Source organism: Hippocampus guttulatus, chromosome 10, assembly GCF_054856545.1.
Source record: "Hippocampus guttulatus isolate MCC_2025c chromosome 10, RoL_Hgut_1.0, whole genome shotgun sequence".
Classification (NCBI taxonomy): Eukaryota; Metazoa; Chordata; class Actinopteri; order Syngnathiformes; family Syngnathidae; genus Hippocampus; species Hippocampus guttulatus.
This window is the reverse complement of record NC_141270.1, coordinates 4,567,199-4,580,886: the sequence shown is the minus strand read 5'-3', so window position 1 is coordinate 4,580,886 and position 13,688 is coordinate 4,567,199. Positions and strand designations below refer to the sequence as shown.

The 13,688-nt window shown below is 42.1% G+C and overlaps 1 protein-coding gene across 4 annotated transcripts in view; it reads right to left on the bottom strand.

Annotated features, from left to right (window-relative positions):
• Positions 1–6: 6 nt before the first annotated feature.
• Positions 7–13,688, bottom strand: part of marchf8 (membrane-associated ring finger (C3HC4) 8) — a 50,832-nt gene continuing 37,150 nt past the window's right edge. For 2 of the 4 annotated variants that reach the window (XM_086121728.1, XM_086121731.1), the window contains 6 exons: positions 10,644–10,723; positions 9,114–9,872; positions 6,742–6,922; positions 4,999–5,134; positions 4,193–4,207; positions 7–3,392 (listed from right to left, as the gene is read on the bottom strand). In XM_086121728.1, coding sequence (XP_085977854.1) covers positions 3,088–3,392; positions 4,193–4,207; positions 4,999–5,134; positions 6,742–6,922; positions 9,114–9,872; positions 10,644–10,723 — 1,476 coding nt within the window. In that variant the 3' untranslated portion in view covers positions 7–3,087. The remainder of the gene's footprint in view (positions 3,393–4,192; positions 4,208–4,998; positions 5,135–6,741; positions 6,923–9,113; positions 9,873–10,643; positions 10,724–13,688) is intronic. The other 2 variants (XM_086121729.1, XM_086121730.1) reach the window with 2 other exon arrangements.

Genomic DNA, 13,688 nt, shown 5'->3' with positions numbered 1-13,688 from the left:
CCAAACTTGAAAAGCATCTCAACTTTTATTTGGTTGTTCGTTTTAAATTCTACACACTTTTTGTTCAAACATGGGAACAGAAAACATCAACAGTTTAAAAAAAAAAAAAAAGAACGACTTTTTTTGTTTTGTTTTTCCAAGTCGCTTTTACACTATTATTCCAAAGTGACGTTCACAGACAAACTTGTGGAATGATATAGATGAGGGGGAACAGTCGTCATATATATGTTCAAGTCCAGTCAATAGTAAAAAAAAAAAAAAATGTAGCTTTATGCAAGTTACATTTTTGTGCCCTCTTCCCCTCCCTCGCCCAGACACGACGAGTAAAAGCAGCAAAGTACATATAAAAACACAACTTACATCTTTATGTGCCATGTCACACTCAATGGGATCTTTATATAGGAATGTTTACATCTAAGGCTCAAAACTTAATGCGAGGAGCCAGCTCCCATAAAAAAAAAAAGCACATTCTACAGCCTCGCATCCACTTTAAGCATGACCATAGATTAAATAATCAATTTACATATACAGCATGTTAAAACACATTTTAATAAGCAATTCCTAATAACAATAATTTAAAAAAAAGGTGATTTGTACTGACAAAAGCGACAGCGAGGGAATGGTGAAAATGTCGATTTTGTAAAATTACTTGGAAAAGGGGACATGGAGGAGATTAACAAACATTTTTTTGGAAAATAAATACAACAAACAAAAACATCATTTTACACCCAGTGGACGAGAAACACGGTAAGCAACTATAGAAGAGAGCAACAACGTAAAAAGGTAATTGCACTTTTTTTTCCGCCCACCTCATTTTTTTTAATGCTCTCATTGCACCAAGCCGCCGAAAAAGAAAACAATCTTCCTCCAACTGACATGAAAAGAAAACAAAAAAACCCCCCATCCTTCTGCTTGTTATTAAAACAAAGCCACCATGTGATGTGGGCATAAATACAAAACAAACAAAAATGTTGGTTTCATTTATTGCTGCTGAGCAATCAGTATTACCAAGTGTGTCGTGGCACCATTGCACTTTTCGGGCAGTGGCGAGTATCAAAAAAGACCCTTGAAAAATATGACTTTTGTGTGTGCGTGGAATGGTTATAAAGGTCAACATTCTCTCGCTCTCACACACACACACAACACAAAGAGTTGCCTTGAGAAATCAACTGCCGTTTTACTGCTTTGCCAGCCTCCCACCACCCGAGGGCGCTAGAACGAGTCCAGCGTTGACTTCATCTACAAAAAGGAGGGGGCAGACGTATTTATTTGAGGGTGGTCTTTCAATTTTCTTTGTGTAAAAAAAAAAAAATCTAGCTTTTTTTTCATAAACTTTTTTTTCCTGATCACAAAAATCTTCAATAATTGTTTTCAAATATGTTTGAACCAAAAATCTTTGCAAATGCAATGGAAGCAACTACCGCAAAGCCCTTTTTCTTTCTGGGACCAAACTAGAGCTCGAATGATTTATTAGCTGGCCGATATCAGTGCTTTCCAAATTGATATTACCAACCCCACCTAAACCCCTCCCGAAAAAATGTGTGCATTATATATACAGTACATATATGTATCAGCCTGTAATTGTATTCTGCCAAATATTGGACTCGGCCTCAAAATTTGCTGGCCCCCTAAATTGAAATATGAATATGAAATCTGGTAAAATTTTGGTGTTTGGGTGGCAGTAGATTTCGCAGCGGTGGATTTCTCCAGGAAAGAATTTTACAGTACTGGAATATGGCAACAAGTTAATGTGGGAGTCTAAATGTATTTTCCTGAGGCTGTTTTTACAGGTCGAGGCTCTTCTGAACCAGACGCCAGTGGGACAAAGTGAGAACCACAACTTGGCCAATCAAGTTCCGGAAGCCAAAATGCTGTAAAAGCAGCCACATTTCATTAAATGCTTGCACGCACGCACCTAAATTCAAACGTACAAAGTTGTCACGGTGAGCTCAGAGACATAGAAAAAGATCTAAAAATGTGTTTGTTTTTCTTGTTTTTGTTGGGTTTTTTTTAGGTTTTGCATTTCAAAAAAACAAAAAAAGTACATTCTCTTCCAAAAGTGTGGATGCTTTTTTCCCCCTCCCCGAAGGAAAAAGGGAATTCACATCCTGGTTAAAAGTCTTTTTTTTTTTTTCTTCAGTTAACAGCTTTTACGTGTCCGCATCTGCCAAGAAGAAACCAAAAAAGTGCTTCAATGCGCATCCATGTGTTGGTGGACTGAATCCAACGTGTGGGTGGACACGCCCCCAATTCTTCCCCGACTTCTCAGATCCACGGCACGTTTGGTCCGGGACTCACAAGGGGTCAAAAACATAACCGCGCATGTGTGTGTGTGTACTTGTTTTTCTGTCTTAGCATGGCATCAAACCTGACATTACTGTGTGGACATTGTGCCTAAAATGTGCATGGCTGAGCTCCTTTGACCGTCTTTGTGTCAGACTTGAAATTATTATAGGGAAATTCTATCGAAAATTCGGCTTTCTATGTTTAGCGCAAGCACCAAAGTTGACATTGTGTGGACATTTTTAAATTTGGGGACATTTTTGAAAATTTTGTATGGATGAGCTATTCTTTCTATATCATAGGCATGTGCGTGGGTGTGGTGTTGTTTTTTGTTTGTTTTTTCATTCGTGAATTGCTGCACATGATCGTGCGGCCATTTTCCTTGAGGGGACACCTTAGCAAAAACAACTGTGTGTGTGTGTATACATTCTGGTCTTTCTATCTTAGTGTGACTGCTGACCACTTCTGGTGTGAGCACTTTGCGGGGGATATAAAATAAATAAATAAATACATGTTACAATGTCGTTGAACTACGGTTGTGTATTCTTGTTTTTACCTAAATGTGGTACCTTTGACAGAAAATGTTTCGATAATCTCCTGCCACTCAATTTATTGGACTGACTGACTGAGTGTGTGTGTGTGCGTGTGCGTGTAGGCGCGCGTGTGTGTGTGGGGGGCTGTCTTATTTAAGTTCCCTAAAACCAGCATCCTGACAGCAAAAGAGGCAACAATTCGGCTCTACTGTCCCTCTCTGTGGCTCAATCACTGGATGACCAACTGAGTTCTCTGTTCGATACCTGCATGTCACACGTGGAGCACCTCCATACTGTAGTCCTCCGTCTCCGTATAGTGCGAGGAGTTTGTGTCGGAATGGGCGGGAGCAAGCGTGTCCTTGTGTTCCACGCTGGGCTCCAAGAGCGGCGGCTTCTCCAGCGCCAGTTTTTTACACGTGTCCGGCCGGTTCTGCACGTAGATGACGCGGTTGTAGGCCTTGAGTCTCCTCCACAGGTGGACATAGACCTTGCACTGCACGTACATGAACACCAGGCCGCCCGTGAAGCCGATGGCCACCACTACCAGCTTGGTCCAGAAGGGCCACTCCATAATGCCTGAAGAGGGCAGCAGGGTGTTGGGGATGCAATTGAATCAAATATGACATATAAAATAGTATATATACTTCAATTGGAGGTTATATAAATTTATCTTGCGCATGTAAAAAATATAAACTAAATTCAAATAAAAACCGAATCATAACTGGATTTAATTAATAAAATTATTGTAAAATTGTGAAATGAGTTAATATAGCATAATTAAACATTAATGTGAATTGAAAAATTTGTAAAAAGAATTCAAATCTAATACTGTACTTGAAAAATATCTAAAATGAAAGAAAATCAAACGTATGTCACACATACAAATAAATAGTACCGTACTTAAATAAAAGACAAAATGTTTAAAATGAATTTAAGCTACTGTAATTAATATAGCAAATGTTTTTTAAATAAATTTATTCTGACTTAACTGATACAAAATACAAATGACATTTAAGTGACTAATACATTAATGGTAATGTGTAACATCAAATCAGATCAAATTAAATATCAAGAAATATTGCATGTTAAAAAAGTTAAAAAAAAAAAAAAGACGAAAACTCGAGAAATATTTCTGAAATACAATATATGTTCTTTGACCAACAGAGGGCGCCTTCGTATCACATTTGGAAAATCACTGCTTTCACGAATCTTCGTGCGTTTGTTTTCATAGTCAGAACATTTGAGTTGTAAAGAATTTTGGATTTGACAGTTAAGTTAGCACACACTAACACAAACATGGGCGGGGAAAGGGCCACTACGTGCAAACACACAAGACGGATGGGTGTGGGAATAAGTTCAAAATTCAAAACATTTACCTGGAATACTTCGGGCTGCATGAGTAAAGGGAATAATGAGTTCAATGTAGGTTTGAGTGTTATCGTAAAATAAGGCAGAGGTTTATTTCCTAAAAAGTACATTCAATATTACTGAAAGCCACTGTAACATGAGGAACTGGGTCAACCTAGACACTAAATACAGAAAAATGTACTGTACTGAAATGATCCAATTAAACAGTACATAAGTGTCACCCTGGGGTATGATATTCTGTGACGTCCATTCAAAAGCATGGGGGAAAAAAAAAATCCCAAAATACTGATAAACATCAAACATCGATTTTCCGTGTAAAATGGAGAAATAGGGGAACAACTGAAAAAAAAACAACCCCTGCAAAAAAAAAGAAATTGTGAAATATGTACCCAAATAAAAGTTTAAAAATAAATATAACATATATTTTTTGAAAACCCAATTTGTAGAGAAATAAGAGAATTTTTTCCAAACAAAAGTCTGAATTTGAAAGAAAAAAAAAAAAAGAAATTCCCCCCAAAACAATCTCACGAGAAATATTGCCGATGTTTCAACTATTTTATATTTAGAAGTAAAAAATCCATATGAATAATGTTGTCATTTGTAAGCGGGGAAAAAAGGTCTATGTTTTAATGGTATTATTATTATTATTTTTTTTTTTTACCCCCAAAATATCTTCCGAGAAATCAAGTTGGACTTTCACACGTACCACTCGATTTTCAGAATCCTTGGTCCAATGACTGAAATGTTTAAGAAGTGACGACAAGTACTTCAACAATTCACAACACTTTGATAAGATGGTTTCAAAATGGCCGACCTTGTTTGATTTCGTCCGCCGTCCTGTCAATGAGCACGTACAGTGACCACACCACGCATGTGATGGCGATAACATGGAAGGTGACCGAGCACATGATCTTCCGCCGCTCGCTTGCTGTCATCTGTAGCTTCTCCCACTGTGGGAATTACCAAAAATTAAAATAAAAAATAGCAACAGCCTGCCGGTTAGAAAAGCATTCACAGTGAACCACAAGCTATAGCGCATTTTGAAACAGGTCAGGATAAAACAGACGTACGGACATACGCTGCAGGAGGCTCAGCTCCTCTCTTGGATTCTTAGTACATTCAGTAACAGTATGTGTCATTCTTCACAGAGGATAAAGAATAGATGCCCGGGAGTATTTTTATATGGTCTGTCCGAATGTATGGCAGTAACATGAGTGTTCAAATATCTGTTGTTTAAAACCCTCATAGTCCACCGTTTACAAAGGATGCAATATTTCTTTGAAGTGTCATAGCACAGAACTGCTTTATTGTCCATAAAGGGCAAAAAATCCCAAGGAATTAATATAAACTATATATGTATGGATAGCACAGATCCCGCTGAACATTTTGAGTGTTTGAAAGAAAAAAAAGGAATGTTTTGTATAACACAACATACATCATTTACAAAATTGTAAAACGCGTAGGTTCGGTATCAGCTTTTTTCGAAGGGCATAAGGGTTTTAAAGAGGATCAACATCGAAACAGACGCTAATTGTTAGCCCGCGTGCTATGGAGTTTCTCATGGCATGTTAGCATTAAGTTAAGAGAGAATGTTTAATTCTCATTTTGAAAAGACTTGGGGTGAGTCTGGGGCACTTCTTGAGTCATAAGGCAGCAAACCCCATAGTCCCATTTTTGTGTCAGCACTACGTTTAAGTGGCATTGTAAAACGCGTAGGTTTGGTATCAGCTTTTTTCGAAGGGCATAAGGGTTTTAAAGAGGATCAACATCGAAACAGACGCTAATTGTTAGCCCGCGTGCTATGGAGTTTCTCATGGCATGTTAGCATTAGGTTAAGAGAGAATGTTTAATTCTCATTTTGAAAAGACTTGGGGTGAGTCTGGGGCACTTCTTGAGAGTCATAAGGCAGCAAACCCCATAGTCCCATTTTTGTGTCAGCACTACGTTTAAGTGGCATCAGTTTTTTTGTTTTGTTTTTTTACTGTCAGGCTGCTTTGCCACTCTGTTTGGTTTATTGTAAATCTGACTGTTGTTGCCACTGTCAGACGCATCGAGGTGGTGAAGGTTCGGAATCTGCACGCTATGAAAAGAATTGGCATACTTGCGGTTAGGTGACAACAGTAGCACATGTTTTTTTTCGAAGTCGTGGCAGCTGGCTATCAGCACAAGTGACATCATGGAAGTTTGCTTTGGCAGAAATTTAATTCATGTTTATTCAAACAGTTTAAAAGGCAAAAGCAGAGCAAATATTATTGGCTCTTTATTGGGGATTTTTTTTTTTCTTTTTGCGGAGCTGCCTGGAGCGCGATATAATATTTTCAGAAGTGATCCGGAGCCAATGCAACATGAAGGTTGTTTACGATAAATCTTCTGTCATTGGGTGAGCGCTACACCACAGAAACAAACCAGCATTGAATGAGGAATTAATATGGTCATTTAAGTAAAATCATCTGCCAATAAAACTGGAAAGTTTCACGTTTCTTAAAACATGCAAGCAATATCTTGCATTAAAAAACCATGTCATAAAACGACAGCATTTGCAGTTTGACTAACATACCTTGCGCAGAGGCTTGAGCTTGGTCTCCATAATGAACTCGTACTTGCAAAGCTCGCAGCAGCGCGTGTCCGAGCTCTTGATCCACTGCTGCAGACACGACTGATGTACGAAGCGCAGGCTGCCCGTGCAGTGGCACGGCGTGATCAGAGGGCTCTCGTCATCGCCTTCACAGTGACAGATCCTGAAGCGCAACAACAAATATAAATATACATTTATATATTTCGTAAGATGGACCACGAGACGCATGTGTGGACAGAACACTGGAAGCATTTTTCACAGGTAAATATGTTCTTTTTTTGGCATCGACAAGAGAAGCAACCGTCATGAAAATCGGTTGAAACTAAGCACGCGACGACTTAATTTCAATGTCTGTACAATGCATTTGATGGGAACACTGACCTCCCCAACATGGCCGCCATGTTGGCCCATTAGTTAATTGGCTGCCTCAATGCGCTTGGCGTGTGTCGTCTTCTCTTCATATCTGTGAATCTATCCATTCATCCCTAATAAAAATATTTGAGGGCTACAGTGGCGTGGGGACGATGGGCTGAGAATGAGGGTGGGGGGGTGAAGAGAGACAGCCAGACACTTGGTCTAGCTTGAATCTAGTATAACTAGCCAATTGTATATGCTAAAGTCTTAACTATCTAGCCATCTGTCCATTACCTGCCCATCTTAACTGTGAAAGAAGCCGAGAGACAGACCACTTATCACCTGCTGTGAGCTTCCAGCCACCTGACGGGAAGCTGCCATGACATGCTGCTTGTTTGGGTGCGTGTGCAAGAGACTCCAAAGCCAATTTGACGCCTTTAATCCACCGCACCTCCTCCTCAGCTGCCTCTCTCTCTCTCGCATGTGTTTGTCCATGAAGAGCACAAACTGACATTCACGTATAAGACGGCCAAGCGGGGACATACCCGTTGGCACGTGAGCCGCCGCTTTGATTAATCCACTCAACCTCAGCCGGGTAAAAAAAACGCAGACGTCTCTGAGGGGCTCTCCTAAAGTAGCCCAAAGGCGCTAAATTAAGGACAGCTGCTAATGAGCCAATACAAACTAGAGCGACACAATGTCCAGTTTTGACTGACTCTGCCGTAAAGTTATTCATTTAAAAACATTGCCGTTTACAGTTGTGTTTCAAGCGGAACCCCCTTTTTATTGCGGTGGATATATGACTCGTCTGTAACTCCAGCAAAGACGTATACAGTAAAAAACCAGAGCAAATTCAAGCCCCACTCAATATCTCAGTATTTTATACACAAATGTAAAGTTTGAGATTGGCCAAGTCATGCTGCAGATTATGGCGCTCGCTTTTCTCATGATAATCGTTCGACGGCAAACTCACATCCAACACACTCTGTTGAACTTTTTGGCAGTTGGCAGTGTAACATGTTATTCATCCATATTGTTAAAAAAAAAAATGAGATCATATGAAATACGGTTCAACTCATTTGACTGTTTTTGTTGTTGTTTTTGCTTTGAATGATTCTAATTGCCCTGTGCCGTATGACAGCCGAGTACCGCTACGGTTCACATATTGACACCCACCAGGATGACATCACATAAACACATTAAAAAAAAAAAAAAGGGAAATCAAATGGCAGTGAAGTACTTTCGGGGGTTCCTCGGTTTACGATGGAGTTCCATTCTGAAGCCACTGTGCAATTGTGTCTGTGAATTTTGGATTATTACACATTGTATGCTGTAAAAGTCGTTCAGAAACGATAGATTGAAATAAAACACGAACGACACCTGGTCCAAAATAATCCACATCGGGTCAAAAAGGGATCGACTCAATTTTGGGCTTTTTGGATTCATTTCAACCAAAAAGTTGGGTCAAATAATTAAGCCATAAAAAATGCATGGCCCCCACAAATATTTTGGGGGGGAAAAATAATTAAAAAATTGTTTTGGTTGTCAAAATGAATGACCCACGTATTTTTTTAATATTCTTTTTTTGAAACCCAACAAACTGGACTGTTTTGTCAGTTCTTTATTTGACTTTTTGGTTCATATAAACAACCCAAATAGTTGGGCTGGTCCGCCCAAAATTGGGTTGCTTTGTTGGTTATTCATTTAACATAAGAGTCGGGCCGGTCCGTTTTCTGGCCCAATTGGGGTTATTTTTGACACACGTATTTTTTTTCGCCACTGTAAACCGTCGAGGACCCCGTGGAAAGGATATGATGGGTAAACATAAATGAGGACTAATGAGCGTGTGTGTGTTTGTGTGGGTGTGCATGTGGGTGCAAGAATCAGCCTACAAGAAGCGTCAACTACTCCATTTGCATCACTGGGGGTGGTGTTGGTTCTACCACGTCACAGGGGGGGGAGGGCAGGTGTGGCTGAACACCATCCAGACAGTCACCCACCTGCAGCAGTCGCCCGACAACGAAAAGGGCGACAGCGGTTCCGTTTTCGCCGGCAGAGGGGACGGGCAGCGGTCCAGGTCGCTGTCCTCGTCCATGTAGCAAAGCGGCGCCAAACGAACGCCCTTGGCCATCTCGTCGGCCGCAAACTCCAACTCGCTGCCTTCCATGATGGCGCTGGAGGACTTTGGCAGGCTCGACGACGTTGACGATCGGGAGAAGGGGAGGAGGAGGCGCAGGAAATTGGCGCTGGGCGAGGGGTGGGGGTAATCAGGAGCAGAGGGGGGAGCTGGAGGAGGGACGGAAGGGCCCAGCATGTACTTGTCGTTGTTAGTGAAAGAAGGGACCAGGTGGGGGTGCGCTGAGAAGACCCGACCCGGATCGGGACCGCCGTTCACTCCGCCAACCGCCTCCCTCGTTTCGGAGCCGCCCCGAGCCTGGGCGGCGTCCCCGGCCTTGGTCTCCAGCTCGCCCTCGGAGCAGGTGCGGTCGATAAAGTGCAGGCCGCGGCAGAGGCCGTCCACGCGCTGGCCCACATCGTTGAGCGATACGGAGAAACGGAGCGGGCTGTGGGGTTGACGGCCCGGGGGGCGCGCGCTGCCCAAGGTGGGCCGCAGCAGAGAGAGCCAATCCCGCTGTTTGGAGGCGGGCGGTGAGTCCGTGCAGACGGTGGTCACCGTGATACCGCCGCAACCTTCCGAGCTTTTACCGTTAGGGGCCAAGAGAACCACTGCGGTCTGCTTCTGACGCTCCTCATCTGCACTGCTCGTGTGTGCGTGTGTGGAATGTAAATGTAGCGTGACACATAGTGGTGAAGGACAGCAGGAAAGGAGGGGGGGGGGGGCAGGAGAGGCCAAAAAAGAAAAGAGAAAAAAAATGTGGACATTTGAGAAAAATAAAAGGGTTTGGGGGTACGGAAACTGAAAACGTGTGGCAATGAATGACCCATGTCATGAAAAAAAAAATCTATTTTACAGCACGCTTACATCGACTATGCATCTTAATTTGACCCTCCATAAATCACATCCCCGACTGTTCAATGTTTCGTACAACAGATTAGCAGAGTAGTTTTTAGTTGTAGTCACAGTGTTCACCACTAGGTGTTCAGACATTGCTCAGAAGGACGAGGTCAAGAAAATGGCGTCTTTCAGAATTTACCTCAAAAGTAACCAAACAGTAATTCTTTCCCCGCCAGAACCGTTGACATTTCATTTGAAGTGCGTGAGGAGATACAGAGTACTAAATTTGTGTCCGCCAACAGCATGAATACATTAGATAAGCTAAGTAGTTTAACAAAGGCCTTATGATGGCTTGGATTCAATGATTTGATGAAAAATAGTTTAAAAATCGCAAAAGGTACTGAAACAAACATCTGTATGTGCAATCAAAAGTTGAGAGAAGCTTAATTCACCAAGTGCGTTTTAGGTTCAACCTAAAATTGTCATTGAAGGTGAATCTCCCATATTTTTGCAAAGGCAGTAAAAAAAAAAATTATAATAATAATAATAAACGACACGTGACAAGGTTTTGTACCTGCAGATGTCTTGGCTGGAGGGAGAAACCGATGTTCTTGAGAAGCTGCACGGGGCGTTGACTGAAGTGGGACTGCCGGCCTGAGAGAAACAACAACACCACAACCATTTTAACGCGTAGGCGCAGCGTATGCAAAGACAGCAGATGAATTATTCACATTTACTTTCATCTTTATAAATCTAAAGATGGAGGATTAATGAAGAATGCAGTAAATTGCAGTAACCGCCGTTTTGATCGATGATGACTAATCTGTCGACCAATTGACAAAGAAGAGTGACTCAGAGCACCAGAGACTTGCAAGGCTTGGAAATTATACTCAAGTTTCTTATTGGCCGAGGAAGTGTTTTTCCAGACAAAATCTTTACATCTACGGACTGCAATTATGACATTTGCTATAGCGTTGCCTGTATAATTGGAGCGCCACCTGTCAACTTCAACATAGTTGCGGACATAATTTTAAAACTAGGGAGCACAGTGACCCCTAACTTGAAAATTTTAGGGGTTCAAGTTCACTATAAATCGACTTGCAAATTAATATTCATATTACCTTTCATTTTCATAACTTACCAACTTCCTTAAGTCATATTTTGACCCCCCCCCAAAGAAATTACAGTTTGGCCCGAATATAAGACAGTATTTTTTTGCATTTAAATAAGACTGAAAAAGTGGGGGTCGTCCTATATTTGGGGTCTAGACATTATACCCATTCACGACGCTAGATGGCGCCAGATATCATTGAAGCGAATGCTGAACTCGACTCCCCAGGCCAAAGTGAACCCCTGTCACAAAGAATAAAAATAAAAATAGCGGTGGCACGAAGAAGAAAAATAAAAACTAGCAGTAAGAAAGAAAAGAGAAAAAAAATAAAAGAGATAACAGAAAATGGAGAAACGTAGCGACAATCTGGAGAAAAGTGGGTCGAAGATCGGCCAGGTCAACCGGCAGCTGAGGAGAAGTTATGATGTAGTTTACACTTAAGTTCACATATTTAAATGTTCAGATATTAAGATTTGAATGAGGCAAAATAACATGCTTTTCCTCTCAAATATATTGTTATAATCATTTGTTTCAGATGTACTGTAATTATTTTCTGTATAAAAATTAATTTGGTGTTCAAAAAGTATTTTTTCAAACTTGAGTCTTGAAAAAGAGGGGGTCGTCTTATAATCAGGGCCGTCTTATATTCGGGCCAATACGGTATATCTCATGATGATGGTGTGATGTGTGTGACCCCAAGCCCAACCTCTTTTCACTGGTTATCCACGTTATCACGGTGCTCATTTGCCCCACTAGCGCCGCCTCTTCTTGCTTCGCCGTTTAAGTACGTTGGCAACCCAACTCATGTCCGCCACTATTCCACAGGACCTCACGGTGAGAAATACTCCCGGAGCGGTTTAAGGTTGTGCAGGTTCTTGTTGGGGGGTTGTGAATGTGTAAAACCCAAAAGTGGGCCCGATCATTTCAGCGTGAAACTAATTAGCTATTGATTTCATCACCAACCGCGCCGACATTTTACAGCTGCCGGCCTGACACTGATCGATAGATGGCTGTGCTGTCATGCTATCTGCCCTTCAGCTTGCCCATCAATGATATCCTTTGACATTTACCTACTCATGAATCACACGCCGGTTTCTCTCGTTTGGACTGCAAAAGAAGCCGTGCAGGTTATCTCGGGACAAACGGGCTCCGTCTCTACCACGACATTCATTGTTACGTCCCATTCATGACGCAAAGTTCACACCGCATGGACGGCTGGGCATTGGATGTGGTTGCCAGGTGGAGAGTGCAGCCAGTACTTGCCAGAAATTCCTGCAACTCCTATTTTTGTACAGTATTTATTCAGACTCTATCAAACAAAAGTTGCCATGCCTCAGGCAGCTGGGACCCCCGGGTAAAATCAGCCATGCAAATGGGAGATTGTTGTCCCATATCGGACATGTCCTGCCAGAAATCCCTGCAGCTATTTTACGAATTGCTGCAGGCCCCTCCAAATCATAACCAACCACTTCCATTCATTAAATCCAGTATTGTTGTCACACCGAAGGTGCAGGCCGTACTTGCCAGATATTCCTGCAGCATGCTCTGTGTCAACCACTAATTCCATCATTATGTCCAAAACAAACATTACAGCCTGTGGACAGCTGCGCATCAGAGATAAGATCAACCACACAAATGAGGATGCTGTCACGCGGAGGACGCAAGTCAGTACTAGCGACACATTCCTGCATCTCCTTTACAGTTACTGCGTGCATCTTCACAGCTATTTCTCAGCTACCATTCAACTATTTTCCTCATTAAAATGCTTTATTTGTTGATTTCCAGTCCATAAGACAGAAGTTCACGTCCGGTGGATGTCTGGGCCTTCGGTGGGGTGTGAAGATCAGTCATGCAAATGGCCGTTTCACAACGGCGGCTATATTTAACGACGCGGGCGGACACGCCGCGAGTGGCCCGATGGCGTCAGCTGGAAACACATCAAACACGCAGACAGGTCGTCATGGCGTCGGATGCCGTGGGAGGTTACGGAGAGCCATTTGAGCGGTTATTTGATATTCCCGATATCCAACGACAGGTCCTTGTTCTGGTAAAACGCAGAACGCCATGTTGATTTTGACTGTGTGTCTCTTCGCAGGTGGCTTTAGCATTTGTGGGGTGTTTGGTTTAATGAACATCTTGCAATTAATTAATGAGCAGAACGGCATGATGCAACATGTCTCCCAAGCATCGTCACCAATTCCGGGGGAGAAATTGAAGCAGATGCCACCTGCTTGACAATGACAATGTCGTACGGTTTTGGGTAATGAACGCCATCGTATAGTTTGAGTTGAAGACCTGCCTTAAAAGCACGGCGACGCTTTAATGAGACGAGAAGTCGTTTGATTTGATTGGCCGACCATTAATGTGTCACTTGGGATCTCTAAATTTCCCCAGTGTGGGACAAATAAAGGATATCTTATCTTATCTTAAATCACTATCCTGGAAATCAGCTTGGACAAAAGGGGGCGATCAAGAGCGTCAAGGGCGGCATACACATCCGAAGCTGCC